At 30.8% G+C, this 27,991-nt stretch overlaps 3 protein-coding genes and 1 pseudogene across 5 annotated transcripts; all 4 read right to left on the reverse strand.

The window, feature by feature from the left end:
• Positions 1–331: 331 nt before the first annotated feature.
• Positions 332–1,884, reverse strand: LOC120072853 (aquaporin PIP2-1-like). 2 transcript variants are annotated; one of them, XM_039025373.2, is made up of 5 exons: positions 1,757–1,884; positions 1,326–1,616; positions 937–1,232; positions 712–852; positions 332–604 (listed from the first exon to the last, which is right to left on the reverse strand). In XM_039025373.2, the coding sequence occupies exons 2-5, from the start codon at positions 1,606–1,608 to the stop codon at positions 485–487; spliced, it is 840 nt and encodes a 279-aa protein (XP_038881301.1). In that variant the 5' UTR covers positions 1,609–1,616; positions 1,757–1,884; the 3' UTR covers positions 332–484. The 2 variants fall into 2 exon arrangements, with proteins under 2 accessions (XP_038881301.1, XP_090168534.1); XM_090312408.1 differs by lacking the exon at positions 1,757–1,884 and having other exon boundaries at positions 1,326–1,754.
• A 14,671-nt stretch (positions 1,885–16,555) lies between these two features.
• Positions 16,556–18,030, reverse strand: LOC120072591 (aquaporin PIP2-2-like). The gene is made up of 4 exons (XM_039024988.2): positions 17,615–18,030; positions 17,232–17,527; positions 16,997–17,137; positions 16,556–16,901 (listed from the first exon to the last, which is right to left on the reverse strand). The coding sequence occupies exons 1-4, from the start codon at positions 17,910–17,912 to the stop codon at positions 16,782–16,784; spliced, it is 855 nt and encodes a 284-aa protein (XP_038880916.1). The 5' UTR covers positions 17,913–18,030; the 3' UTR covers positions 16,556–16,781.
• A 5,508-nt stretch (positions 18,031–23,538) lies between these two features.
• On the reverse strand, positions 23,539–23,996 carry LOC120073544 (aquaporin PIP2-2-like). Its single transcript, XM_090312472.1, has 2 exons — positions 23,855–23,996; positions 23,539–23,757 (listed from the first exon to the last, which is right to left on the reverse strand). The coding sequence occupies exons 1-2, from the start codon at positions 23,957–23,959 to the stop codon at positions 23,647–23,649; spliced, it is 216 nt and encodes a 71-aa protein (XP_090168598.1). The 5' UTR covers positions 23,960–23,996; the 3' UTR covers positions 23,539–23,646.
• Positions 23,927–25,693, reverse strand: LOC150037254 (aquaporin PIP2-2-like; annotated as a pseudogene). Its single transcript, XR_016528816.1, has 2 exons — positions 25,387–25,693; positions 23,927–24,367 (listed from the first exon to the last, which is right to left on the reverse strand). The product of XR_016528816.1 is annotated as an aquaporin PIP2-2-like (transcript).
• Between the last annotated feature and the right edge of the window lie 2,298 nt (positions 25,694–27,991).

A 27,991-nucleotide genomic window follows, 5' to 3' on the forward strand; every position in this document is an offset into this window, starting at 1 on the left:
ACTTGTGAGAGATTTTGTCTAGCAAGTGAGTTCAAATAAAGACCGACTCGAACACTCGAAATCACATTATTTTTTATGATATAAATAAGAGGAGAAAGAAACAGAATTATGGGTATGAATCACATGGTCTTATTAAATATACCCTTATAAAAAGGCAACCCTCTCATTAATTCTCTCATCACCAAATCAACCAACAAAGATTGTTTACATAATCACATTCATTTCTCTGTATCTGGAGAAATATTTTTTGCAGCTTCTCAATGTAGCGTATATTAGATTTGATCTGATTTACTTATCTATTGTATCTTCAAATTAAGAAGAATGGTGAACATTAAGCATAAACATAACCCACTTGATTACTTTAAAACAAAAGAAAATTCAGAATTACATATAAAGCAGAGTGCCTTGGGAAATTTAGCTGATGAAGAAAGTTCACTCTTTTGTTTTCTCTCTCTCTCTTTTACAAACAAGATTTGGATGAGATTTATAAAGCAGAAGAACTTCTGAAGGAAACCAGAGCTTTAATTGCCCCTGCCCTTATAATAACAACATGATAAATTGCAGCAATGGCAGCTCCAATGAATGGCCCAACCCAGAAGATCCACTGTTCAAAACCAAAAAGACATAAACAAAAAGGAAATAAGCTTCATTTTTTTCTAAAACAAAGATACAAAAGCATAAAAAAGAGAAGAATTGGGGGAGAAAATTTACCTGATGATCCCAGGCCTTGGCTTTGTTATAGATCACTGCAGCTCCAAAGCTTCGAGCCGGGTTGATGCCAGTGCCGGTGATCGGAATGGTGGCTAAATGAACCATAATCACCGCGAAACCAATTGGGAGTGGTGCCAAAACCTTTGGTTTTTAATTAAGTTCAAACTTGATTAGTTAATTGAATGATGAAAAACAGATTATGAACCTGTAATTAAACTAACTTACAGGGATGTGAGAATCTCTAGCGTTTCTTTTGGGGTCAGTGGCGGAGAAGACAGTGTAAACAAGAACAAAAGTTCCGATGATCTCTGCGGCTAAGCCGGTGCCAATGCTGTACCCATCGGCGACCACATTGGCTGCACCATTGTACTGAACGTAATAAGTCTTTTGTAATGATTTAGCCAACGCACACCCACAAATGGCGCCCAAACATTGAGCAAAAATGTAAAACAAAGCTCTGATTAGAGAGATCTTTCGAGCTAACAACATCCCAAACGTCACCGCCGGATTAATATGCCCACCTGCAGAGATAAACAAAACAGAGTAATTCTTACAGATTTAACAGAGAGAGAAACAGAGAGAGAAACAAAGCAATATAAGAAAACTAAACTCACCAGAAATTCCAGCGGTGCAGTAAACGAGGACGAAGATCATGCCGCCGACAGCCCAGGAAATGCCCAAATCGCCGACGCCGCCGCAGATCTTCAGGGCGGAGAGGTGGGAATTGCCAATGACAGTGAGAACAAGAATGTACAAGAACAGAAGCGTGGCAACGAACTCGGCGATAATGGCTCGGTAAAACGACCACTGGTTGAACTCGCCGGCGCCGATGAAGGGGGCGGGAGGTGGGTCTTGGTAGTCCTTGCCATTGCTTCTGCCATCAACATTTTTAGACATTGCTTCTCCTGTTGTTGAAAGCAGAGGAGAGTTATGAATTTATGAAGTTGAATTGGTAAATTAATATATTTAAGAAATGGGAATGGGATTTTCTTGTTTGGTTTAGTGTTTTTTAAGCTCGGGAATAGGAATAATCTATTCCTTATACCTTTGAATAGGGTATCTATACCCTCCCAAATGTATGGGTTTCCCCTCTTGTTAGATGTTTTTTTTTCCCCTCTTTACAACCATTTGTGTCCGGTGAGAGAACATCTAACCTCTTAATCAAGACTTTACATATCTTGAAGTTTCTTTTCTTATATGAAGAAAATCATATAAAATTTAATCAATACTAAAATATAGTAAAATGAGTCAACTTATTTATAAATATAGCAAAACTTTATTATCTATTACTTATAGACATATATTAATGTCTATCACTAACAATAATAGACAATGACATTTTACTACATTTGAAAATATTTCAAGTAATTTTCTATTTAATAGAATAACTCTATTTTTTAAAAAAATTAAAATAGTTATTTGTTTGATTCAATTGTAATAATTTAATTGTTTAAGAAAGGGTTGATGGTAGTTTGTTGAAGATGTTAGATAATTAATAACTTTTTTTTTTAGTAAATAGTGAATTTATTTATGAGAGGATCGAATCTCACATCTCAAAATTGATAATATAAATTTTTTTCAGTTGAATTAGGTGCATGTCAGCATATATTAATTTTATTAAATTCATTTTAACACCTATTATATTCTTAAAGATGTTTATTATCTATGAAGCATAGACACAGATACGGCTACACGATACGGATACGATCGGATACGGCGATTCATCAATTTCTAAAAAACTAAGATACAGAAATGTCTAAGGATGCGTCATTTTTTTAATATATATATTTCTAAAAAACGAGGATACTGATACATTGAAGATATATTTTCTTTTTCTTTAAAAAAATCTTGGATATAGATAAATTTAGCATACAAGTTAATAACAATAGCACAAAATAGAATACATACACTGAAATACAATATAAAAAAAGCAATATCTAAGATGTTGAAGTACAATAGTTAATAAAATGCAATTGAAAAGTGACTCATATTACAAAGAAGAAGAAGAAAATTAGAGGGAGAAGTATGAAGATAAACAAAGAACTTGTTGTTGAAGATATCAAAATGATTTATATTTTGGTGGACTTCATGGGGACTCAAATGTGGAGATTAGATTATTCTAGTCTAGGGTTTGGTTTGTTATTTATTTATTTCTTCTTTTAGTTTTGGACTCAAGTAGTGAGCTTTTTAAATAGGTTGTCTATTTTTAGATTGTGAAAGATTAGATGAGTTACTTGTCTTTTTTCATTAAAAAAAAAAAAAAGCACAAAAATAGATACGTTAAATCACATGTCAGATACGTACCTGGAAAGTATCTGAAAGTATAGATACGTCAAATCACGTGTCAGATACGAATCTGAGAAGTATCTGGAAGTATCGGTATCCGATACGTGTCTGATACTGATTTTTTGTCTCACATGAAGTATCTGTGCTTCATAGTTTATTACCCAGGACCAAACCTTAAACCAAACAATTCATTCTTTACTTAAAAATGCTTTTTTTAAGCACAAACCAACCTAAGCTTCAAGTTAGGGTAGAAAACTGTCATTGTTTGTTATTTATTTCCTCTATACTCAATTTAGCTAGTTGTTCCATTCATTGTATTCCATTTTGGTTATTTAATGAGAATTTTCCATGACATTTCACTACTCAAAATCATCTTCTTCAACCTCTCTTTTTTATTGCTTCCAAACATTAAGTTCAATTCTTCATATACAATTGTGTATTGAAGATATATTAGTTGAGTTTTGTAGTCTATTATGAAGATAATGCCTTGAGAAGCATTAACATTGTTGATTTCATTCTCATTATTTAGATTAAAAGTTTATGCTAATGTTATTAATATGAATTTAAGAGTTTTAATTAAATGCTTGTCTACCTATTTTTAACATTTATTATTCTAGAGACAATATTGGATCCCACATTATTAATTTTTACAGGGCCATCCTCCTCTTTCCTCACCTACTTCAAACATTAAATGTATTTTTTGAAATTTGAACGAGTAATAACTTTTGTCAAAAGTATGAGATGACAACTAAGAGAAAATTTGTATAATAATTCTTACAACTTCCATTCATAATTTGACACGTTATTAAATTATATATAAATTATTTTGTAGACTCTATATTATTATTAAATGTTAACTAATATGACAAACAATGAATGAAAGTAATATGAATGATTCTCCATACTACGTAGTATTAGAATTTTTTTCCGAAGATTATTAATACTACTATATGGTACCTGCCAAAAATCTCATCTAACTTCTACTTAGTTTAATCTAAAATTTGATATAGTTTTATGAGATCAATACTTGAATGCATTCCATTCAAATCATATGAAGGAAAAAAAAAAAGCAAAATATTTTTTAAAAACGAGATAAAAGGAATTTGTCATGTGATACACTATGATTAAATAATTGGATAAGATGTAAAAAAACATGAGGATAAATTTAGAAGGCTCTTACGTAATTTTTATTTTACGAATAACTAAGGTTTCGTTTGGTAACTATTTTTTTTTTTTTTTTTGAAAATTAAACCTATTTCATCACCATTTCTTACAATAGTTTGTATTTTTCGAGTACAGTGGTTGAATTCTTAGAAAAATTCTAAAACCAAAACAACTTTTTGAAGATTATTTTTTTTAGTTCTCAAAATTTGGTTTGATTTTTTAAACTATAGGTGAAAAATATATAACAAATGAAGAAATTTGGAGATAGAAGTAATGTTCCTAGATTTAATTTTAAAAAAAAACAAAAAATAAAATAGTTACTGAATGGGGATTAAATAACCTACCAATGCATGTTTAGACACTTGCAAAAATGCTTTTTTTTTTTTAAAAAAAAAAAGAACATTATTTGGGATTTTCATGTGGACTTTGAAATTTTGTTTTAGAATGGACAGTTTTTAAAAGTGGTTTTTAATTGATTGACCTAGCTAGTTCGTTTTTTCTTTTAATCTATCATTAATCGATTATTGATATACTAAGCATCTGTTCGGATTTACTTAGATAAATAGGTGTTTTAAAAATAAAAAAAAAAAAAAACTCGTTTTTATCTCAATACTTTTGATAAAAAAATTATTATAATACACTTGAAAATGGTTGTCAAATACTTCAATTTATTTCAAAATAACTTATCTTTTAAATTAAACACTTGAAAATGTATTCCAAATAGATTTTAATTATTAACCTATCTAATTATTTAAAAAATAAAGATTTTCCCTTTTTTTTCTTTGGGCCAAATAGTAGAATTTTTAGTTAGCTTTATTGGTTCTTAATATTCATTCACAAAACTAATCAAATCAAAAGATCCTCTATTTTGGAAAATTTCAGTACTACTTCACAATCCCTTTAAAATGATGTAAAATCCACAACATTAAAAAAAAAAAAAAAAAAATCTAAAATTATAATATGAACGTCTTAGAAAATTTTCACTCTTTCTTTATTACTTTTATATAGTCCGAAAATAATTTAGTTGCATAATGGTAACTTGAGAGTGGCCCATTTGGCTAGTTAGGCCAGTTAGGGTTGTTGAGCTAGCAAGATATACACAATTAGTTAACTTGATGGATGACCACACACCTAAGAAAATTTTCTTATAATAGTATTGGTATTATTCTTATTCACTAAGCTACATTAGGATCATTTAATAATGATGTAACACAAGATAATATTAAGAATTATTTATTAACATAGGTGCATGGAGTAGGGCATAGGCTTTTTTGGCCTACATTGGACTTCCCTTGTATTGTAGGCTAGCAGCTATCACACAATCTCAATATTATACCACATTATCTTGTAAATCTATAGGGATAAATTACATAGACTTTATCTTTATTAGGGACAAATATTTCACTTTTGTTCCAATGGTGGATTCCATATTTACACTCATATCCATTTTTTGAAGTTCATTTACAAATATACTCCCATTTTCATGCCACCTATTGTTTAGAAAGGAAAGAAGAAAAATATAACTAATGTGAGAAAAAAAATTTAGATATGCTTATTAAAAAAAAAGAGGCAAGAATTATGCCCACATTTTTCCTTCTATAACAAAAATCATCCCCCCATTTCCATGCCACCTATTATTTAGAAAGAAATAACATATATTAAAATAATAGTAGGCTTTTGAAGAAAGGCAAGAATCATGCTACATTTCACTTCTAAAAACGAAAATGATGCCCCAAAATCTTAATACATAGCAAGAATCCTTTTAAACCTCCATTGTTGCGTAATCATAAAATCTTTCTATCATACCTCTCTATTGATAAACAACATAATACATAGGTCCTAATTACTAATCATTTGATTTTTTTTTTTTTTTAAATGAAGTCTATTTTCACCTCCAAATTTCCTTTTTTGTTATTCGCATTTTATCAACGATTTAAAAAACCAAGTCAAATTTTGAAAATTAAAAAAACTAACTTTTAAAAACTTGTTTTTATTTTTAGAATTTGGTTAAGAATTTAACCATTGTACTTAATAAAGATGCAAATCATTATAAAAAAAAAAAAAAGAGAGAAAATAGACTAAATTTTCAAGAACAAAAAGTCATAAATGAAATGGTTATGAAACGAGGTCTGTCTATAATCTCTGGTTACTTTTTGTTACCTAAGTTTTGTTTGTTTGTTTTTTTTTTTTTTTTTGAACATTTTAAATGAGTGGAAGATAAAAGAATAGTTATAATTTCAAATAAAAAGCTATATAAAGTACTACCTCTATATTTTTAAAATTTTCAATTAGTGAAGTAACTTGAGGTGTTTGGCTCACCAACATGAGTTGAGTTGAATTGGTATAATATATCAACTCAATGTTTGGTCTACCAACTTTAAATGTTCGTATAATTGAGTTGCTATATTTTACCAACTCACCCCAACTCTCCATTCTTCCAATGTTTCCACTATCAGTGACTGTCACTACCATATTCTGGGAACCAACTCCGATGACAACTCCGGCGACCAACTCAAGACTCCTACAACATCTAATGACAACTTTGGTGACCAACTCCAACGACCACCTTCAGCGACCAACTCCAACAACCAATTTTAGGTTCCAACAATAACCTCCAAAAACAAACTCCAATGACCAACTCCGACAACCACCTCCAACTACAAACTTTAACAAAAATCACCTTCAATGATCAAATTCGTTAACCACCTTCGAGCGAGCAACTCGAGACATCGACAACCACCTTCGATGACAAACTCCAGCAACCAACTCCAATACCACCTTCATGCAACCAACTTCAAGCTCCAACAACCACCTCCGACTACAAAACTCTGACAAAAATCATCTTCAATGATCAACTTCGATGACCTCCTTCGCACAACCAACTCCGACGACCAACTTCGGGCTCCAAAAACCACCTTCGATGACAAACTTCAATGACTAGCTCCATACCACCTACATGCAACCAACTTTAGCTCCGACAATCATCTCCAATTATAAACTCCAGCAAAAATCATCTTCGATAATCAACTTCGACAACCACTTTCGACTGTTATAAGATCGATGACTATTAAAATATGTTGTAGGATTGTCAATCACACAAATAATAGTATTTTTTCTACATCAAGTGCAATATTTATACGTAGAAATTTGTAAAATATATTTTTATTTAATTGAATTCACATATCAAATGAGTGTTAATAATATTTGGAAAAGTATGTATACCGTTGAAAAGTATGTAATGCATAACAACAAAAAAAACATAAAATGGAGATTTTTTCTTGAAACATTTTCTAGCAAGAAATGGTGAAATGAAAATTTGTTCTCTAATGATCCTCCAAATTTGGAGAACTGAAAGTGAAATTGTTGAAGAAATATGGTGGCATTCCAGTGGCTGCTAAGACTATGGGGAAGATTAAAAAAAAAATCATGACAGAGTAAAAACAAAAAGCAACAACAAGAAGAAAAAAAAAAAAAGAAAAGGATGATGTGAAATTCATGGAGAAAAATTAGAAATCAAAAGTTTTCATTTCATTTCGGTTTTTCATTTTATTTAACCATATTTCTGCCAGAAGTATAGTGAGTTAATTATTGTTTATTACATAAAAAAATAAAAAAAATTAAAAGAAAAAAGTGCAATCCATATTTTATTTAACACAAAGATGAATAGAATTATTGAATAAAAAAAAGTTTCAAAACAAAATAGTCATCAATAAAAGCAGATTATTTAGAACTCAAAAAATTGTACCAATACTCCAGATATATAAACTCAACTCTACACCTCAAAAACAGATATATGAACTCAGACCAAATAACTTTGCATCCTAAATATAGACATATGAACTCCATAGGTATATGAACTCCACAGACATATGAACTTTATACATCATATCTCAACTCAACGCTCTAAACAATCCCTAAGATTGTTTCACTTTCTTCTACTATTCTCTTCCAATATGAATATTTGTATGCAAAAATATATATTTATGAAAATATTATAAACCTCTGTGTAAAGAACTAGAAATTTTTCACTAAATTGAATACAATAGTGTAGTATCTATTTTGTTAGACATACCATGAATTAATCTCTAAAGTATATATGGTATACTTGCACATACATGTCTATTAAATATATCACAACAAATTTGTACTTTTAATTATAAGAGATGAAAATATAGTTGCTAACATATGTATATATCTTAAATGGGAAAAAATGTATGGTGTTTTTATTATAAATATTATAAAAATAAATAGATGCTTATTGCTTCGTGTCCTAAAAATCATGTATCAATCTTCATATTATCCATCTGTCTTGTACTATTCATGCTTGGTGTCCATGTAAAACTACATCCTACTTGCCACTTTGCTTATAAATAGTGACATTTTGTAGATCTTAAAATTACACACATTGGTGAGAAATCCACTTCAAATTTCCACTAAATTTTCATAATTTTAGTTATTTTATTTTATTATTATATTATACTATATTATTTATTTATTATTATTATATTATATTTTCTCCATATCTGTTGTACTCCATTGTGCTCCTCAATTTAACAACACATTATCAGCATGAGTTCTTGTTGTTTCCATCATTGAACGTATGTCCTAAAGGTAGGTCGATTTTTTTTTCTTTATTATAATTAATAAATTAAATACATGCATATTTATTACATATTAAATTTCTAATATAAGTACAATATTTTGTGATAGTGTTGTCATGATAAATCCTACAAAATTAGAATTCGCAGCCCTTAACATTAATGGCAATAATTATTTATCATGGGTGCTCGATGCTGAAATTCACCTGGATACTATGAACTTGGGAGAAACAATTAAAGAAGAAAAAACGACATCCAATCAGGACAAAGCAAAAGCTATGATTCTCCTTCATCATCATCTCCACGAGGGATTAAAAATGGAGTATCTTACAATAAAATATCCCCATATCTTATGAAAAATTTTGAAAGAAAGGTATGATCATAAAAAAAATAGTTATTCTTCCTAAAGCTCGTTATGAATGGATACATTTAAGGTTACAAGATTTTAAATCAGTAAATGATTACAATTTCGTTATTTAAAATCAGTTCAAAATTGTTGTTATGGAGAGAGAAAATTATTGATGTTGATATGTAGAGAAGACATTTTCTACCTATCATGTCTCGAATATGCTCCTGCGGTTGCAATATCGAGAGAAAGATTTTAAACAATATTTTGAACTAATTTCATGTCTTCTGATGGCAAAACAAAATAACGAATTATTGATGAAGAATCACAAATCTCGACCAACTGGAACAACACCATTCCCTGAAGTGAATGTTGTGAATATTAATAATCGTGATCAAGATCATAGTCGTGGCCGAGGTTGTGAACATGATAGAGGAAGAAATAATTATTATTTTTGTGATGGTCATTCTAATCATTCAAATTTCAAAAGAACCACACAAAATGATGATCACGAAGGAAAATTTCCACAAGATAAGAGTTCAAAAAGTGTTGAAAATAAATGTTTTCGATGCAAAATGACTGGCCATTGGTCACGTATCTATGGTATGTCAAAACACTTAGTTGACCTCTATCAAGCCTCCCTGAAGGAAAAAGAGAAAAATGTGAAAGCAAATTTTGTATACCAGGATAATGACATATTTGACCCATCTCATAAGACAAATTTGGATGTGGCGGACTTCTTTGAATCTCCTGAAGAGAATATTGGCATAGTTGATGGAACTTCAAGTATTTCTTTTGACTTTGAGAATATCTAGACTTAATGTTGTTGTTTTCTTTTATCTATCTTCGTTTTTTTAGTAACTTTTGTATATTTTAAGTATTGTTTTATTATTGTAATTATCTTCTTTTAATGAAGAAACCTGGATCATTTTCATATGTTGGGCGACTAAAAAATTAGTAAACAAGTTCTATGTCTAGCAAACAGTGCAATTACATATACAATACTTACAAATAGAAAATATTTCTCCAAACTGATAATACTGGAAGCAAAAGTCAATATGATATCAGGTTCTGCAAACCTGATCGAAAGTTTTGGAAAAGCAAATATTATTTTACTTAGAGGAACAAAATTTACAATTGATAATACATTACTCTCCAGTCAATCAAAGAGAAATCTACTTAGTTTTAAAGATATATGTTGCAATGATTATCATATTGAGACTGATAGTAAAAATAATGTGGAATATTTATATATTATCTCTACTGTCTCAAATGAAAAACATATATTGGAAAAGTTGTCTACTTTTCTTCTGGATTGTATTATACTCATATATGAGTAATTGAAACACATGTAACAATGAACCTGAAGTTCATGAATCCAGATATATTTGTTATTTGGCATGATAGATTGGGTCATCTAGAATCTATAATGATGAGAAGAATTATTGAGAATTCCAGTGGACACCCATTGAAGAGCCATAAGATTAAAGCGGGAACTGAATCACCTGCATTTTTAGAACGAATTCATGGTGATACATGTGGACCTATTAACCCACCAAATGGACCATTTAGATATTTTATGGTATTAATAAAGGCATCCAATAGATGGTCATACGTGTGTGAAGCAACTCTGTGAGAAGAGAACCTTGAGCGGAAGCAACATCGAGCAAAAGCCATTTTTCATTGAATATAAATTTTACAGTAAACAAGAAACAAGATATGCATTTATTTATAAATTACATCATGCTAATGAATGGGTTTTAGAAACCTCACCTTTGAAGACCTTTCTTCAAGATTTTCCTTGAACAGAACACGAACCACTTGAAGACTTTCTTCAAGAAATAACTAAAACAAGTTCGAACATGACCACAAAGGTTTCCTCGATATTCTCGGTGTGAGAACCCAGGAGTAATAGACTCTGCCTATTTTGGATTTGAGAGAATTTTTATAGAGAGGAAGAAGGAATTGAAAAATGTTCACCAGCAAAATTCAATTCACACTCACAGAACTCTTCTGTCTTTTTTCTCTCTGTATCACAAAACGATCATCTTACCAAGAAGAAGTAGAACTTTTCTTTTTCTACATGCCAAATATAACCACCACCCACTTATGTGGGTGGAGAGAAAAGAAGGGGAAGGAAGTTGTAACTCCCTTCTTTATTATCAAAATAATAATAATATAAATATAAATATGATAACTAACTTATCATATATATATATATATATATATATATATTAAATTATATGTTATATCAAATATAACATATAATATATAGTTTTAATATTGTATTATATACAATATAAACTATAATTTCTTTTCTCTCTATTACGGCAGTTAATATAAATCATATTTATATTAAATTTAACAACTATGAATCCAATTCACAGAAACTATGTTTGAATCTCATTCAAATATTTATTTCCTCTCTTTAAGCTATAATGTATCAAATACATTATAACAATTATATCACATATAATTGAAACAACTTAATTATATCATATATATAATTAAATCTCTTTATTAATTTGAACAATTCAAATTAATCCAAAAACTGATTCTCAATTGATCCTATTGACTACCAAGAGGACCTCATAGACCTGTAGCTTAAAGCTCCAACGGGACATGAATAATTAATTGAACTCTTTAATTAAATTATTCACCATCTGTTAATTGTTAGACACTCCATTAAAGACCGACTTTTCGCACTACAAATATATTTCTATGTCCATTGGATATAACCAATCAACAGTATGATGACCTTTCACAAATTGTTGTAAGTACAGCTAGGCCAAATTACCGTTTTGTCCATGTAGTTACATCTAACTCCTTAAGTACCATTGATCCCTCTAATGAACAATAGATCATAGTCCAATTATAACTAAACCCCTCTCGAGTCAAGAGAGGGTGTGGCCCCACATTGTTCCAGACCCGGAATCAGCCTTTAAGGGAGCAATTTATCTATTTACCCCTGCTTCGAGGAAGGAGTGAATTTCATCTTGTGTAGTTGTGTTCCCACTCCCTAATCAGACGAATCCCAAAAATGGTAGGCTTGTTGAGTTGGTGATCTGGCCAATCTCACCCATACAAATCAAATGACTGCCTTCATAGGTAGGAGAAGTTCACAACTCACTCAGGATTAAGGTTATGTTACTTATGGTCAACCTGGTGAAATGAAAATCTCTATTATGAACCGTGTTATATAATGAGACTAAACATTTCGTAGTCTGGTCTTATACAAACTTCTTTGTATAGAATATCCCCACTCGCATGTCTAATACATGAATGATCAAGATCAGATCATTTGTAGCACTTTACAACAATTGTAACACCTACAAAGCGGGTCATACTCGTAGTGTCACCAAGATAAGGTACCCAGCCTTATCCATCTACTACAAATCATTTAGGTTATCACTTAAACATTATCCACCCGTATGTCTCTACATACATGTTTAAGTTACAAAGATAATCTTTGATGTTAGTTTATTGGTTTGTGGTTAATGCAACTAAAATGTCATATTTTTATAAACAATGAATAAAATATCAAATATTTTATTAAATACACAATGAGTTTGTTCAATAATGTTTACAAACTATAGAACCCTACGAGATTTCAGGCATCAACTCCAACAGTGTGCTTATTATCAAGTTGAAATCTTGCATTTGTTTTGATAATCCTTGTTTTGATAAGATCATTTGCAAGATTACTTGCTCAAATAATTAAGTTAAGAGCACAATTTCTTTATTATACAATTAAGACCATTTGTTTTGATAATCCTGATGAATTTACATCCTAAGCTTTTGATAATTATTGTATGTTAATTGGGATAAGTGTTGAATATCCTGTAGCTCATGTTCATATACGAAATGGTTTAGTAGAATCATTCATAAAAACGTTTGCAGTTAATTGCTAGACCATTACTTATGAGAGCTAAGCTTCCTTCATCTGTATTTACCGCAAGATTTGTTGATTGTCATTTTAATGAGACAAATTTTCAACATTTGGGGGACAAATTAAGAAATTGGAAAAAGAAATTACATGGAATGCATCATTATTATCTCGTTCAGATCCTCATACAGATCAATGTGAACTTGAAGTTAAAAAATTATTCATTTGCAAAATATAGCAAATCAATTACCAGATGCATTTATAGATGCAAAGAAAGTAACTAAGTCACATATACTAGCTGTAAATGTTCCATAAAAAATTGATATCCCAATACAACAAGTTGTCACTAATGAGTCTGGAACACGCCAAAAGCGTGGTAGACTAGTGGGTTCCAAAAATAAAAATCCTCGAAAACGAAAAATAATTAATAGTCAAGAAGACTTGGTTGAGGATGTAAATACCCATAGAGAAATCATTGACATGACTAATGAGAAGGTGAAATACCTAAAGATAATAATGAGATTTCAATAAACTATGTCATGACAGAAAAAAGTTGGATCGAACTAATGTAGTTATTGACAACACTTTTGCGTATAATATTGCTCTTGTTATTATATCTAAAAATAAGGATTCTAAAGCAAAATCTGTTGAAAAATGTCGACATAGAAAAAATTGACTTCGGTGGAAAAAAAACAATCGAGGCATAATTACACTCAGTTTCAAAATCTCTGATTTTTGGACCATATTCCAAACACCAGAAGGTGCTAAACTTGTGGGGTACAAATGGGTATTTATGAGAAAAAGAAATGAAAATAATAAATTCACAAGATACAATGACCAGTTGTACAAGATTTTTCATAAATACCTAATATTGATTACGATGAGACATATTCTCCCGTGGTGGATGTAATTGCACTAAGATATTTAATTAGTCTGACTTATATGAAAGTCTGAATATGCATCTAATAGATGTAGTCACAACTATTTATATGAATCTCTTAATACTGATATTTATATGAAAATCCCAAGAGGATTTAAGGTATCTAAAACATATACATCAAATTTCCAGGAATTGTATTCAATATAGAGATCATTATATGGATTGAAACAATCAGGACGGATGTGGTACAATCGTCTGAATGGATATTTATTGAAAGAAGGGTATCAAAATAATCCAATATGTCCATGTGCTTTTATAAAGAAATCACAATCAGAATTTGCTATTATAACTGTAAATGTTGATGACTTGAATATAATTAGAACTCTTGAAGAGTTTTTAAAAGAAATAGAATATCTTAAGAAAGAATTTGAGATGAAAGATCTCAAAAAAACAAAATTTCGCCTTGACTTGCAAATTGAGCATTTAGCATATGGGATATTTGTTCATCAGTCAACTTATACAGGAAAAGTTTTGAAAAGATTATATATAGACAAAACACATCCATTGAACATTCCAATGGAAGTTCGTTCACTAGATGTGAAGAAAGGTATATTTCGACCTCGAGATGATAATGAAGAACTTCTTGGTCTTGAAGTACCGTATCTTAATTTAATTGCTGCACTTATGTATCTTGCTAATAATACAAGACTAGATATTGCATTTCCAATAAATTTATTAACTAGATATAGTTCTTCTCCTACAAAAAGACATTGGAACGAAATTAAGCATATACTCCGTTATCTTCGAGGAACCATCAATATGAGTTTGTTTTATTCAAATAAATCAAATTTTGACCTAGTTGGTTATGCAGATTCTAGATATTTATCTGATCCACACAAAGCTAGATCTCAAACAGGTTATCCGTTCACATGTGGAGGAACTATTATATTATGAAGGTCGATGAAACAGACCATAACAACCATTTTCTCAAATCATGCTGAAATTATTGCAATTCACGAGATTAGTCGAGAATGTGTATGGTTAAGATTAATGACTTAGCACATTCGTGAAACATATTGCTTGTCTTCTAATAAAAATCTTCCACAAATATTATATGAAGACAACACAACTTACGTAGCCCAAATCAAAGGAGGATATATTAAAGGAGATAGAACAAAGCATACTTCATTGAAGCTTTTCTACATTCATGATCTTGAAGAAAATGGTGACATCACTATACAACGCATTTATTCGAAAGATAACCTGACAAACTTATTTACAAAGGCATTACTAACTGCTACTTTTGAAAAATTGGTGCACAACATTGGAATGCAGCAATTTAGAGATCTTAAGTGATGTTTTCATGAGGGGAGTAAATATATTGTATTCTTTGGGGAGTATATATTATATGAAATATGTACTTTTTTCCTTCACTATGATTTTTTTCCATTGGGGTTTTCCTTTTATGATTTTAATGAGGCATATAAGGGGAAATATTATAAATATTATAAAAACAAATAGATGTTCATTGCTTAGTATCCTAAAAGCCATGTGTCAATCTTCATGTTGTCCATGTGCCTTGTAGTTATTTGTGCTTGGTGTTCATGTAAGACTACATTCTACTTGTCATTTTGCCTATAAATAGTGATATTTGGCGGATCTTGAAATCACACACATTTGTGAGAAATTCAATTCAAATTTTCACTAAATTTTCATAATTTCAGTTATTTTATTTATTTATATTATTATTATATTATATTTTCTCCATAGCCATTGTGCTCTTCAATTTCACAACAGTTTTTAATTTTTAAGTGTGTAAACATTTATTAGTGCACGTCTGTTTTGATATTCTTGAAACCTAACAATGACATAAACATGTAGTAAACAAGGATAATGTACTTGAATGACATGGATGATTATCTATAAGATATTGGAGATTTGAACCTTCATCGAGATAGACAGAATGGAAGTGCATATCAAATTATAATCTTAGTGTTAGATTTTCGTTGATATGTTAATATTTCCATTGATATTTACACATGTTCATGAGTTTGACATCGATATAAAAAATAAATTGATATTTCCATTCTATCGTAGAAATCCACGAAATATATAAAAAAAATAACAAAATATCAATCATATATATATAATATAAGCAATAGACATGACAACTAGTTTAAAACTCATAAAAATGTTTATTTAATAGTTATAATATATTTTTAAATTCTTTATAATGTTTTTCAAAATTATTCATCAATATCGAGATTTTATCGATATTCCATCGACATTTCTATATCAATGTCGACATTTTAAACCTTAGTTATAGCGTTCTTGTACTTTCCATTATAGATCATTAATTCCCATCTTAGCTCACTTTGACAAAGACAAATACCTTTTTAACTTTCTATGCACAAACTAAGAGATCGTTTGGTTCACTTACTTCTCAAGTTGTCATTAAACAATTCAACTTCAATAATAAGTATTATTGAAGTTTGTACATTTATCAACTATATTTCATTTTTCACTATTTTTCACATATATAAAAGAATTTCATCTTGCAGTTCAATGTCCTAAATACAAATTTTTTTAAACATGGTGTATTAATTCTAGACTTATTAACTCCACTTAATCTAAATCGAAAAGGGAAACAAGGAGTGCCAATTTAAAAATGGCACATTATATGATTAAGCATAAACACTGACCCACTTGGTTGGATCAAACTTTGCATTAAAACAGAGCCCAATATTACACAACTTGGGGGCGAAAAACAGGGGAAAAAAAGCAAAAGAAAACAGAGCAAATGGAAGGATAGAAGGCACACTTAAAAACCAGTGCCTTTGGGATTTTTGCTAAACAACATTCACATTCTTTTGTCCCCAAATACTTCACAAATGGAGATTTGAATTAGATTCATACAGCAGTGGAACTTCTGAACGATCCCAGAGCTTTAACTGCCCCTGCCCTCAATACGATTTGATGATAAATTGCAGCAATGGCAGCTCCAATGAACGGCCCAACCCAAAAAATCCACTGCTCACATTAAAGAAATAAGCCTCAATTACTCGATCAAATAAAACAAGATTCAAAACCTGGAAGAGAAGGATTATGGAAAAAGAAGAAATTACCTGGTCATCCCAGGGCTTGTCTTTGTTAAAGACCACGGCAGCTCCAAAGCTTCGAGCTGGGTTGATGCCAGTGCCCGTGATCGGAATGGTGGCTAAATGAACCATGAACACCGCGAACCCAATTGGGAGTGGAGCCAAAACCTTCAATTTCAAGTTGAAAACAATATTAGTTCGTTCAATCGAGAAAAATGAGGCTGAATTCCCAACCCCAGTTTGGGGAATTGAATGAACTTACAGGAACGTGAGAATCTCTAGCATTTCTCTTGGGATCAGTGGCGGAGAAGACAGTGTAAACAAGAACGAAAGTTCCGATGATCTCTGCGGCTAAGCCCGTGCCGGTGCTGTACCCATCGGCGAGAGAATTGGCTCCACCACCGTACTCATTGTAATGAGCCTTCTGGAACGATTTCACCAACGCACACCCACAAATGGCGCCCAAACATTGAGCCACCATGTAAAGAATTGCTCTAACTAGAGACACTTTCCGAGCCAAGAACAACCCAAAAGTCACCGCCGGGTTAATATGCCCTCCTAAGAAGTTTCACAAAAAGGGTAAGTTCCTTTAAACAGAGCGAACAGAGAGAGAAACAGAGCAATAGAAGGGACAAAGAAACTCACCGGAAATTCCAGCAGTGCAGTAAACGAGGACGAAGATCATGCCACCGAATGCCCAAGCAATGCCGAGAATGCCGACGCCGCCGCAGATTTGGCCGCCGTTTTTGGTGTCGGATTGGCTACTGTAGCCAATGACAGTGAGAACAGTGACGTACAAGAACAAAAGTGTGGCAACGAACTCGGCGATGATGGCTCTGTAAAAAGACCATTGAGTGAACTCTTCGGCGTCGATCAATGGGGCAGGAGGTGGGTCTTGGTAGTCCTTGGCCGCGAATCCTCCGGCTTCGAGATCCTTAGACATGGCTGCTGGTTCTTGTGGGTGAAATTTACAAAGAAATGGAGGAAGGAATTGGTATTTGAAAACAGAGGTGTTGCAGAGGGGAGTGATGAAGGTTAGGGATGAAGTGGGGAATTTATATAAGGATGTTAGAGAAGTGGATGGACCAGTGATTGTTAGAGATTTCAATTGTTAATTCAAAATTCTTTTTGGGATTTTCTTCCCCTCTCATTTTGCCTAAATCTTCTCCATCATTTCATTGACTTGACCCACATGATACAATTATCTTAAATTTATATTCATGTCATGGTAATTTAAAAAACGGACTCATTTGATTATGTTTATTTTACTTGTATTTATAATAGTAATGAAATGTGATGTTCGCTTCAAATTTTATAATTAGAAAACGTAATCTGATCGAAAGACTAAGGATGTTCAATTTGATTGCATTTTAAATTTACGTGAGACCCACGAACGGCTATGGTTACTATTATAGATATTATTGTTGTTACAAAATTAAAATTAAGAATTTTTCATATTTATTATTATAATTAATGTTATCATTACCATTATTATTAGGGTCTAGTAGTGACAGTAAATGTGACAGGTTTATAATTTTAAGCAAACACAATCAAAAGAAATAAAATTATGTTCGCGATTTAGACTCACTAAATTGAACTTCATTACGTTTACACCACTTTTCATTATGATTTGGTAAACGTGGCCTTCGTTTATAGTATGAAACGTGTAAATTTATCTAATAATTATTATTATAAAGGAAGTACAACCGACATTAGTATAGATCAATTGGAATGAAAAGTGTATTATCAACTAAAATGTTAGAAAGTTGAATCCTCCACAGCACATTTTTTAACTAAAAAAATATTTTTTTTATATCCGTGACATTGTGATAGTTCATTGATTTTTCCTTCCAAAAAAAATTTGGTAACTTTAATCCTACCGCAGTATCTAGCCCGAACTCAACTTGTAATGAATATAAATGTATATAAAAATAATAATAAATAAACCAAAGGAAAACACTTTTATTGGGAAAGAATCAAGAAGCAACAAGCTAAGGGAGCTACAAAGGAAAAACATCCCCTCACCACGTACCATCTCATGTATTTAAAGCTCTACGAGTAAGAGTATATGCAACATCATTTTGCTCACGTGAAATATGTCAAATGATCATCGAATATGGTTTAGCTGCTAACCTAGAAACTTGTTCGAAAATGGAAAGAATCTTCGTGGATTTAGATCCACATTATTAAGAATTCAAATCACACTCAAGAAATCTAACTCTACTGTTAATATTAAAGGAGGCCACTGAACACTACATTTAAACTCTCAATAATGTCCAACAACTTTAATATAAGAAATTACATTGATCTTAATAATATTTTTTACAAATAGAAACTAAATTATTATCAATTATATAATAAAATGAAGAGTTTAGTTCTTATAAAATTTAAAAAAAAAAAAAAAAATTACAAAATAAAAAGTTAAAATTTCCGAACTAAAAAAAATAAAAAAATAAAAAGAAAACAAAACGTTAACATCATATAAATCACGTGTGGAATAAGTGGACAACAGTCGGTGAGAACTGATGAGTGACTGAACGGACTAATTGAAATCCATAATACATTTCATCATCACCGTCGATCTTTACGGGCCCACTCTGTTGAAACCGTTTACCAATATATTAATGCCACGTAATCACATCGCAATCATCAGATTTTATTATAACCTCAAATTTATGGTCGGTCAGGTCAACAAAGTCGGTCCAAGTGGAAAATACCGAGTGCCTTTTTCTTATGTTACATTCGTGGCTGTGGATGCTCCACGTGTCGAAACATTATTGCTTGAAGAAAATAACATATTTTTTATGCATGAAATTATTGAGATGAATTTTAGTGCATCATACGGTTTGTCAGTTCATCCTTGGATGGGCGGCAGCTGTTGGGATGTCCTTTTTATTTTATTTTCCCTTAAAAAAATCATTTTAGTATGCTTTTCTTTGAAGAATTATATATATATATATATATAAATAATTATCTTTTTGCTAGTTTTTCAACCACTATGACAATTGATATATACCTTTTTTTTGTTATATTAGCATTATCTTTCAAATGTTGAAATATTTGTTTCAATTAAATGACATTACTGAAAATATAGGTGATAATTAAATAGTGATGTCATAATTTTAATAATGATAATTCTTTGAATTAGTGGAGTTTTTCTTTTTACTAATAATGAAAAATACTATTTGGGCTGTGGAGAATTTTTCTTTACTCCAATTCTTCTGTCACTTTCATCATTATAATTCTCTTTCCTTTATATCGTCATGCTTTTTCTTTTTTCTTTTGATTTTTTTGTAAGAGTTCGAGTTCAATAGCTAAAATTAAGGAGAGGAGAGTATTTTTACATATAATATTCAAGTAGATGATTGATGCTTCAATGCATCAAGAAAGAAAATTTATTTTGTGAAAACACTACCTCAAATAATAAATTCACAAATATAGAAAAAAAAATTGCATTTGCCTATTTATAGTTAAAGATAGATTTGGGCTAGACTCACCGCTGTTTTTTAATAGGACAAAAGTTTATAGTGTTTATAAGAAGAATGACAGATTTTAACTTTTCATTTGTAAAAATGACAAATCAACATTTCATTTGTAAGATTGACAAAACGAATTAAAAATAAAAAAAATAAACGAATTTATAAGAGTCTAAATACCTCAGCCATACAAATGAGATTGTGATTGACTTATTAAGAAATATTCGTAATTACACTGTAATTAAAACAAACATTTAGAGATTATCGGTTGGTCATGCTCTGAACACCGCACCGACCTCTTCTCCAACCAAGTTGCCGCCATTTTCCTCTCCAAAATTGGTCCTCCACCAAGAGTGGTGATACCTCCGACTTGAATTCTACCTTCATCCCTTCCTTCGCCAGTCGTGGTTTTTGAAAATAAAGATGTATGATAAAAGAAACGTGCAAATGAAAAAATTAGTTACACTGTAATTTGGATGAGAGTTCTATAGTCATAAAAGGTGTTTTGAAAGTTTTTGGGGCTATACTTCCGATGTAATATTTACGTGACCTACATATACATTGTAATTAGTCTCCAAACTACACTCGACAAATACATTAAACTTAGAAACAAATACACTACAATTTAATAAATTAACCAAACCATCTAATTCGCTTTTGAACATACCCAAAATTTTGTAACAATACGTTTTCTTGTTTTAGATGCAAAATATCAGTTTAAAAAGTGAGGGTTGGACTAATAAAAACTTTATCTAAGTAATTGTATTCATGAAGAAAGAAACCGATTTAGACTAGATTATGAAAATCCTAGTTAAAAATCGTCAATTGAAATTACTAACCAATTATGATGTGGTATTGATGTCAATCGTGGAGATCTCATGAACAGAAAAGAAACAAACAATATTCGATGATGGTACATCCTTCTTTGATCAAATCTGTCAAGGTGGATTTAAGATCCCAAGGCAAACTGGTTAATACCAACATCGTCCATATGCTTGACCTACCTTTTCACAATGACTCGATAAGAATCACTTTGAAAAGAAAGACTTTGCAACTTGAACTCTTGGTCGATGGTTGATTAAGTCGAGTCTTTCATCTATGCACCAATGGATTTGATTGATTAAGTCAAACCTCCAAAGTAGACTTGTTGTCGATTGAGATAAAAAAAAATATAATTAGTAAAAAAAAAAAAAGATAAAAATTGAATAAGATGTGTTCGAAGCAACAAAAACTTCAATAAATCGGAAGTCATGATAGTGGTTGTTTTCATCCCACTTACCATTGAACAAAACTCTTAATTGTTGAATAGTCATAACAAGAAAGCGTTGAGTACAGGGGATGTAGAACGCTAGGGCTACATGTTTTATTTTAATATTTTATGTTTCAAATAACATAGTAATAAATATAATGTTCAAAATAATTTAAAACCCGCAAATCTTGATTAAGATTAATAGAAAGTATAATAAAAATAACAAAACTCAGTTATGATAATTAATATAATATGATATTTTAAATTTCAAAACAAGATTTGAAAATAAGTTGATGTACAAGATTAAAAAATTCAAAACAACTATTAAATTACGAGATTTATGACAAATTATCCGCTTGAAATGATGATTTTAGTTGACTTGAAAGTTTGATCGGATATATAATTGAGCAATTAATTACAGTTTCATTAATAAAGATGTCGAATTAATTACACTGCAATTAAAAAGAACAATGAGAGCATTTTAAGATTTCAGAAAATTGGACTAATGTGACATTCATGTGTTTTGCTATAATTCAAAAGGATCTTGCCTTTTGCTATTTTTTCAAATGATAGTGTAATTAGTGTCATATACCTAATTATTCCAAGGTTATATTCGACTGAAGTACCTAGCCTAAGATCTCAATCGGCCTTAAGTCAAGTGAACCATAAGGCAACACCCCATAAGAACCACTCTCGACCTTGACCTAAATTGGCCAAGGGTGTACATTTCACACACCCACAATCCAATACCGAGGATTGAGAAAAGACCAATTATTTGATAGTCCAAATCATGAGAGGAAAAAGGTAAATCTTAAGTCGGCTAACTTATATGTGTATAAATGATAGTAGGGTAGTCGATTATTCGAGTTGTTGAGTTATTTAAACATTCCTATAATACAAAGTTTTATTTTAAAAAAAATACTTAACTGCATTACAATATATCTATCTTTTTGCATCACACTTAACTGACACATCATAACTTGTGATGTGGTAAATTCTTCTTACTTCTATTTATAAATATTTTAATGTTTTTATATAATTTATTTTTTATGTGTAAAATTACAATTGTGCATCTCCAAGTATTGCTTTATTTATTTATTTATTTATTTAATTACTAGAGTTTCTTTACCTAATTTCTCTCTTTTGACTTTTCTTCACATATTACTTTCATCTCAATTATTTATGTACTCAAAGTTTCTTTATTCTTACGTTCATATGTATTTCATGCATTACATCTATTACACCTATGAAGTTAGGTCAAATTTCATGTGATTCAGTAAACATAATATAAATTCCATCATTGCGTCATGAGATTTTTTTGATAAATGGAAAATAAATAAAATGCTTGGGGGTGGAAATGAGAGAATGTCTACAATACATGAGTTTAATCAGATACAATTTGAAGGGTTTTGTAGATTCGCTTGCTTTTTCTAATTTCAATTATTACACTTTATTGCACAAGTTTCTTGAAGTACAAACTTCTGTTTTTTTAATTAATCTTCATTTGCACACCCTATCTCTCTAGAATCTCTCACCATTCTTTTTCTAGATGCATATTTCTTTAAGAAATACATTAATTCAAAAAAAATAACATTTTATTTACATCCCAAATATCTAAACGAAATCTTTAAATGCGTCTCAATAGATAAAAGATATCAACTATCATCAATTGATGATTCCATATTTACGAAAAATCTCTTTTGATATATTTAAAAATGCAAATTTATGATAAAATTTCAAAAGACGATACATTCACAATTTATAAACAACACAAGATCTCACATAATTACATCAGAACAGAGTGAAAACAGAGAGAAAAAAAAAGAAGAAAGTAGATATGGGCATAGAAAATAAAAAGGCAATGCCCTTTTATGCAGACCACAAACCAAATCGGCATTTTTGCCAATTAATTAACACAACGATCATTAAATTTTGATTAAATGTGGACTTAATCAAGAGCTTGAGAATGATCCTAAAGCTTTGGCTGCTCCTGCTCTTAATATGAATTGGTGATAAATGGCAGCTATGGCAGCTCCAATGAAAGGTCCAACCCAAAATATCCACTGTTCAAAACCACAAACAAATTAACATTAGACTAAATAATACTTTTGGAATTTAGAATGAAGAGGAAATTAAATTGGTTTTTTCATATATACATACTTGATCATCCCATGGCTTGGATTTGTTGAACACAACTGCAGCTCCAAAGCTTCTAGCCGGGTTGATGCCGGTGCCGGTGATCGGAATCGTGGCCAAGTGAACCATGAACACCGCAAACCCAATTGGGAGTGGTGCCAAAACCTTTCATTTCAAACCATAAAAAAAAAAATATTAATTCTATTTGTAATGTCATTTCCATCTAATTAATATTGAATAGTATGGATATTAAACTTATGGGGACATGGGAGTCTCTAACATTTCTCTTGGGATCGGTAACAAAAAAGACAGTATAAACGAGAACGAATATACCGATGATCTCGACAGCTAAACCAGTGCCACTGTTGTAGCCGTCGGCGAGCGAGTTGGCTCCACCACCGTACTTATTGTAGTGAGCGTTTTGGAATGCCTTCACCAAGGCACAGCCACAAATGGCACCCAAACTCTGAGCCGCCATGTACAATATGGCTCTCACCAGTGACACCTTCCGTGCTAGAAATAGTCCAAAAGTCACCGCTGGATTTATATGTCCCCCTGCCACATCCCAATTGTCAAACCATATGAGGAACAACATTAGATTTAAGGTTAAATTTCAAATTTAATCTTTCAACATAGGAATTGATTTATCTAATTCATTTCTAAATTTTTAAAATTATTAATTTAATCCGATTTAGTGTCTGGTTAAGTTCATTTGATAATCATTTAGATCCCATTTGATAGTTATTTGATTTTTATTTTTCTAATTAAACTTATCAATACTTCTTACCCTTTTAGAAATCTTGTTTTGTTATTAATTTTCCACCCATTTTTTTAAAACCAAACCAAAATTTGAAAAAAAAATATAGTTTTTAAAAATTCGTTATTGTTTTTAAAATTTGACTAAGAATACTACTCTTACGCTTAAGAAAGATACAAACTATTATTAAAAAAAAAAAGAGAGAGAAAATAGGTTTAATTTTCAAATATAAAAAACTAAAAAAGAAATTGTTATCAAATAAGCCTAAATTTTTTTAATTTTATAAGATTCATGAATCTACCAGACGAAATTGAAAAGTTAGGAATTTTATTAGAAAGAAAATTATATCTAATAAATGAATTAGTTTTAAAAATTTTCAAATTTGTCAAATATCTTTTTGACACAATTTTGAATAACCTGCTAGACACTTTTGAGACTTGATACAAAACTCAGTTGAAGGTTAAATTTAAAAATTAATCTTAAATTAATCTCTTAGATTCTTTCATTTAATTAAGATTTAAATATTAATTTGATCTCAATACTTTCTGTACCGATTTACTTTGATCTATATATGAGTTCATTTTGTCATTGTATTTTTGAAAGGGATCACTTTATTCCCTTCATTTTCATATCTTGTTTTTTTCCATTTAACATGACACTTAATTTAGTGTAGGTAAAGATTTTTAATTAAAATATTTTGATTGGGTATAAAATTTATATGTAAAGTTTTGTAAATAACAACGGACACTAAGAAACAGAGACTAAAATGAAAGAGGTGATATTCTTTCGGGAAACTCACCAGAAATCCCGGCGGTGCAGTAAACAAGAACAAAAATCATTCCACCAAAGGCCCAAGCAATGCCCAAAATGCCAACACCACCACAAATCTCGCCTACATTCTTATCATCACTCTGAACTTTATACCCAATCACAGTAAGAACAATAACATACAAGAACAACAGAGTAGCAACAAACTCTGCTATAATAGCTCTGTAAAATGACCACTAAGCAAACTCCTGGGTGTCGATCAATGGGGCCGGCGGCGGGTCTTCGTAATCCTTCCCACTGAACCCACCACGCCCTCCAGCTTCAATATCCTTCGACATATCTCTAAATCAACAATTTCAAATTTGACTGTAAAAAATAGAGGAGAATTTGCTGATTGATGATGGAAAACAGAGTAATGAAAATATGTATTTATAATGTGTGGGAGAAGAAGAAGTGAAGACTGGAAATTTCGTGATAATGAAAAGTATTAATGACGATTTTTTGCCACCCCATTTTCTGGTATTTTCTTTTGCTTTTTGTGACCTCACTGTCACTCACAGATAGGGGGTGGCTTTGTTTCGTTTCGTTTCGTTTCTGGTAGGTTCTTGAAACTAGTCGGTAATTAATTAATATTATCGAGCTTTTAATTAATCTATATATGTTTCGAATGTTTTGGTTTTATAATTATTCTATTTCGTATATAAATTTTGTTTGGGTATGTAAATATTAATTTAAGTACTTAATAATTATAATACATTATCTCTATTGTACATTGGCTTGGATTCATCATTGCAACTCTTCTTTTTCTTCTCTTGTTGTTTCTTTATATTCTAATGGATGTTTATCGGTTAGGTTGAATCGATTTGAAGCTCATTTTAGATCGAAATTCAATTATTTGAGTTAAAAGAAAAAGTAACTACTCAAACGACTCTTATGAGACAAATGAATTCAAGTTAAGTTTATCAAATTATAGTAAAAATTGGTATAATCGGAATAAGACTTCATTGATTGATGAATCGTCATAGGCCTGAATCATAAACATGATTAGATTGCTTTTTAATCTGTCATATTTTACTCTTACTATTCTCATTACGGTCACTTTATTGTTATTGCTTGACCCTAATGATAACGGTAAATATAAATGTGAAAAAATCATAATTTCATACTATTACCGTAATAATATTTGTAACGATAACAGAACTGGGCACTATAATTTTCAACCACAATTAGAATGAACACCCTTCATTCCTCGATTAGATTACATAATTTGATTACAAATTTTAAGGCGACCCCATATCTCATTACAATTATGAAAAACAGGTAAATGATAACAAAAGTAATCAATTGAGACCCATTTTATATATTACCATTGATGGATTACCTTTTAACCGATGTAAATGTGGCCTCAATCCAACTCAATCATTCATTTAGATTGAATTGATTGGAGTTGTTTTTTTTCAGTTTATTTAGAATTTTTCCTTTTTTTTTAAAAAAAAATGTTGATATTGACATGTAGAACATTTATTTATTTATTTTCAAAGCTTGGAACTTATTAAAACAAGTATAACTTAACTGATATATAGATGTGTTAGCAACCAAGATGTTTTTGTTGCTCGAATCATTCACGTGGCACTGTACTAAAAAATAAGTAACTTAAAAGAATTCAGTCTCTTGAAACTTCTAGTAGTATAATTAGTAATTATTTAGGCCTCATTTGCTATACATTTGGTTTATGGCTTTTAGTTTTTTGAAAGCCTATAAACCTTTTTCACCTCTAAATTTTTTTACATTGTTTTTCTACTTTCTATAGATGTTTTCAAAAACCAAATTAAGTTTTGAAACTTAAAAAAAAAAAAAAAAGTGACTTTTGTTTTTTTGTGTAGGAAATAGTTTTATAAAAAATTAAATGGTTACGAACCTTAAATATATTAAAGAGCATGTACCTTTTTTAATTCAGGTTCTAATGATGTAAAAGATTTAATTTTGTTCATAATCCAAGACACTAATTACCATTTTAGAAGGTGGTTTTAATTTTTCCCATATGTATTTGAACTCAAAGAAATATATATTTTTATATAACAACTATTTCTTTTTTCAAAACAGCAAATGAAGTAGAAAGATCTTAACCTTCAATCTTAAAAGATAATACAAGAAAAAGAAGGTCTTCCGATGCATAAATCCGCCGTTGGGAGATAGGGTCTCTCTCGACGATGTAAGGGACCCGTCGGGAGTTATGGAGAACTTCTGACGACGTATACTATTCGTCGGGAGATAGTTCCAATCTCCCGACGGTGGGACATTACCCGTCGAGAGTTACTATAAATCTCGACGAGTTATTTATTCGTCGGGAGTTCCTTAGAAACTCCCGACAACCCTCGATAACCATCGGGAGATCTGGTATAAAATCCAAATTAGGCAGAAGATAGATTAATTGCCTTTCTTCTTCCCCAATTTGAAACCCTAGTAGGTAATCGCCGCTCCCGCCGTTCGTTACTCCCGATCGTTCGCCTCTCCCGTCGTTCACCGCCTTCCGCCGTCATTTTCCGCCGATAAAAAATCCCTAAAAGGTAATTTGAAAATTTTCTCTCTTAAAATATTTCTTTCATCTTTGTTTTTTGGATAATATAAGATAAAAA

This window comes from Benincasa hispida, chromosome 3, assembly GCF_027475165.1.
Source record: "Benincasa hispida cultivar pf3 chromosome 3, pf3_genome.v1.1, whole genome shotgun sequence".
Classification (NCBI taxonomy): domain Eukaryota; kingdom Viridiplantae; phylum Streptophyta; class Magnoliopsida; order Cucurbitales; family Cucurbitaceae; genus Benincasa; species Benincasa hispida.

Coding starts and splice junctions, on each gene's coding strand:
- LOC120072853 (XM_039025373.2), bottom strand. CDS start 1,608: ATGTCTAAAAATGTTGATGGCAGAAGCAATGGCAAGGACTACCAAGAC. Junction 1,233..1,325: donor CTGCACCGCTGGAATTTCTG/GTGAGTTTAGTT, acceptor TTATCTCTGCAG/GTGGGCATATTAATCCGGCG. Junction 605..711: donor CCAAGGCCTGGGATCATCAG/GTAAATTTTCTC, acceptor GGTTTTGAACAG/TGGATCTTCTGGGTTGGGCC.
- LOC120072591 (XM_039024988.2), bottom strand. CDS start 17,912: ATGTCTAAGGATCTCGAAGCCGGAGGATTCGCGGCCAAGGACTACCAA. Junction 17,528..17,614: donor CTGCACTGCTGGAATTTCCG/GTGAGTTTCTTT, acceptor GAAACTTCTTAG/GAGGGCATATTAACCCGGCG. Junction 16,902..16,996: donor ACAAGCCCTGGGATGACCAG/GTAATTTCTTCT, acceptor TAATGTGAGCAG/TGGATTTTTTGGGTTGGGCC.
- LOC120073544 (XM_090312472.1), bottom strand. CDS start 23,959: ATGGTTCACTTGGCCACGATTCCGATCACCGGCACCGGCATCAACCCG. Junction 23,758..23,854: donor CCAAGCCATGGGATGATCAA/GTATGTATATAT, acceptor GGTTTTGAACAG/TGGATATTTTGGGTTGGACC.